Source organism: Calidris pugnax, unplaced genomic scaffold (assembly GCF_001431845.1).
Source record: "Calidris pugnax isolate Ruff unplaced genomic scaffold, ASM143184v1 scaffold349, whole genome shotgun sequence".
In the NCBI taxonomy this organism is placed as follows: Eukaryota; Metazoa; Chordata; class Aves; order Charadriiformes; family Scolopacidae; genus Calidris; species Calidris pugnax.
This window is the reverse complement of record NW_015091088.1, coordinates 670,310-673,456: the sequence shown is the minus strand read 5'-3', so window position 1 is coordinate 673,456 and position 3,147 is coordinate 670,310. Positions and strand designations below refer to the sequence as shown.

Below are 3,147 nucleotides of genomic sequence, written 5' to 3'. Positions count from 1 at the left end.
AAGATGATCTAGTTCCAACCCCCTTAGACCAGGTTGCTCAAAGCCCCATCCAGCCTGGCCTTGAACACCTCCAGGGATGGGGCCTCCACAGCTTCACCGGGCAACCTGTTCCTGTGTCTCACCACCCTCACAGTAAAGAATTTATTCCTAATATCTACTATAAATTCACCCTCTTTCATTTTGAAGACACTACCTTTCATCCTATTACCACATGCCCTTGTAAAAAGTCCCTCTCCAGCTTTCCCATAGGCCCCCTTTAGGTACTGGAAGGGGCTATAAGGTCTCCCCGGACCCTCCTCTTCTCCATGCTGAACAACCCCAACTCTCTCAGCCTGTCCTCACAGGAGAGGCGCTCCAGCCCTCTGGACCCACCCCAACAGGTCCATGTCCCTCCTCTGCTGAGGGACTCTAAAACTGGACGCAGAACCCCGCAATAACGCTAATTAACATCAAGGCATTTAATGCAACAGCTGCAACCAGCAGCTCCCCGCACAGCTGCGGGGGTGGGGGCAAACCGGGATGCGGCGAACAGGTCCCGACCCCCTCCCCTCAAACCGGGGGTCCCTTGTCATGGTGCCCACCCCCCCGCTCCCCGGTGGATGCTCACAGCGGGGAGGCGGCAGCGCGGGCATTTGCCTGGGCTGAAAGGCAAAAGCGGCTTCTCCCGTCTGTTTTATTTTTAGCCGTCAGCTCAGCTCCGCGCAGCTTCGCGCCGCCGCCGGCGGGGGCGGGCGGGGCGGCAGGCGAGGGAGGACCGAGCCGGCGGGGCGGGCGGACGGACCGGGCACCGGCGGAGAGAGAGAGAGGAGAGGAGAGGAGAGAGGTTACCGCAGGCGAGCCGCAGCCGGGCGGGCTGCAGAGCTCCGCCGCCCCCGGCCCATCCGCACCCCCCTCTCCCGGCGGCTGCCAGGCAGGGAGAGGCCGGTGGCAGCGGCCTCCAGCGTCCGTCCCACCACCCCCCCCACCCCGGCTGCGGCCGCGGCTCACCTCACCTCGGGCTGGCGGCTGGGTGCCCTGCCGCTCCCCCGCCGCAGCCCTGCAGATGGCCGGTGCCGGGCTGGAGCTGGGAGAGGTTCAGCCTCCCCTCGAACCCCCCCAGCCGGAGCTGGCCTTCACCGAGGCGCAGAAGTGGATCGAGGCAGGGCAGGGTTTTCTTCCCTTGTGTGAAGAGAAAAAAAGAAGTATACTCACTCAAGGTATTTTTAAGCACACCTTGACGCTGGCTCTGCTTTTGGATGAAGAGAAGTGCTGTTTGGTACCATGCTGCCCCTCACATTTTGCTAGGCCCCAATGGCCCCTCAGCAGGAGGAGATGTCTGCAGAGGGGTTTCTGAGGCACCTGGGTGAGGGTCTGGGCAGGGGAGCAAACCCTTTTCCTGATGTGGGGTGGGGGCTGGAAGCTCTCAGGTGCTTTGTGCAATCATAGAATGGTTAGAGGGGGAAGGGACCTTAAAGATGATCTAGTTCCAACCCCCTTAGACCAGGTTGCTCAAAGCCCCATCCAGCCTGGCCTTGAACACCTCCAGGGATGGGGCCTCCACAGCTTCACCGGGCAACCTGTTCCTGTGTCTCACCACCCTCACAGTAAAGAATTTATTCCTAATATCTACTATAAATTCACCCTCTTTCATTTTGAAGACACTACCTTTCATCCTATTACCACATGCCCTTGTAAAAAGTCCCTCTCCAGCTTTCCCATAGGCCCCCTTTAGGTACTGGAAGGGGCTATAAGGTCTCCCCGGACCCTCCTCTTCTCCATGCTGAACAACCCCAACTCTCTCAGCCTGTCCTCACAGGAGAGGCGCTCCAGCCCTCTGGACCCACCCCAACAGGTCCATGTCCCTCCTCTGCTGAGGGACTCTAAAACTGGACGCAGAACCCCGCAATAACGCTAATTAACATCAAGGCATTTAATGCAACAGCTGCAACCAGCAGCTCCCCGCACAGCTGCGGGGGTGGGGGCAAACCGGGATGCGGCGAACAGGTCCCGACCCCCTCCCCTCAAACCGGGGGTCCCTTGTCATGGTGCCCACCCCCCCGCTCCCCGGTGGATGCTCACAGCGGGGAGGCGGCAGCGCGGGCATTTGCCTGGGCTGAAAGGCAAAAGCGGCTTCTCCCGTCTGTTTTATTTTTAGCCGTCAGCTCAGCTCCGCGCAGCTTCGCGCCGCCGCCGGCGGGGGCGGGCGGGGCGGCAGGCGAGGGAGGACCGAGCCGGCGGGGCGGGCGGACGGACCGGGCACCGGCGGAGAGAGAGAGAGGAGAGGAGAGGAGAGAGGTTACCGCAGGCGAGCCGCAGCCGGGCGGGCTGCAGAGCTCCGCCGCCCCCGGCCCATCCGCACCCCCCTCCTGAGCACACATTATTTCCCTGGGTTAGTGGGACACAGCATCTGGCTGCTGAAATACTGTAATTAAAAAAAACAATATATAGGGCTTATGTAGCTATGGTACACAGTCATTAAAAGCTCAATTTTTAAGTAAAAGTACCCCTCTCACTTTGTTATTCTAGATACTAAATTTATGAAGTTATTGTATGTTTTTACATATGACGAAAATTTTGCAGGCCTTTGCTCGATGTTAGTCTGTGGGGTCGACCTGGTGTCCTTCCTCTCCTCGTCGTGGGGACTGGAGGCGTTTTATTCCACGCCGAGCTCCGTCCGCCACCCCCCGGTTTTACTTGCTGCAGGGGAGGCGGCCGGGGCCCGCTGAGCCGCTGCTCAGCCCCCGCGCATCCTGCACGCCTTTGGATGGACGGCTGCACCCATGGACCCCTGCCCCCCCCCCGGCGCATCTTTTCCAAACTTAATCCCTTAATCGCATTTCCCCTCCCCGCCCCCGGGGTTGGGATGACTGTAAACAGGAGCCGCGCAGGTGTGCGGAGCGGGCGCGGAGGCATCCACCCCCCCCCCATCCCTCCCCGGGGATGGCGGCAGGATACCCCCCTTCTCCTCTAACCGGGTCCCTGCGGAGGAAACCCCCGGCCCTGCGCCCCGGCCGCCCCCCGCAGCCGCGCAGGGAACGCTCCGCAGTGCGCGGAGAGGCGGACCGGGGAGCGGGGACAAGCGGCGTCCCGCGGGAGGGCAGCCCCGCAGCCCCGTCTGCCGCCCCGCAGCCCAGGCGGGGAGGGACCGGCAGCCCCCCTCTTCAGGGC

General features: G+C 61.8%; 1 protein-coding gene across 4 annotated transcripts in view; it reads left to right on the top strand.

Moving 5' to 3' along the window:
- Positions 1-805: 805 nt before the first annotated feature.
- LIMCH1 (LIM and calponin homology domains 1) overlaps positions 806-3,147 on the top strand; it is a 186,883-nt gene continuing 184,541 nt past the window's right edge. For all 4 annotated transcript variants that reach the window (XM_014957818.1, XM_014957817.1, XM_014957816.1 and 1 more), the window contains exon 1: positions 806-1,138. In XM_014957818.1, the coding sequence (XP_014813304.1) occupies positions 1,043-1,138 (96 nt within the window). In that variant the 5' untranslated portion in view covers positions 806-1,042. The remainder of the gene's footprint in view (positions 1,139-3,147) is intronic.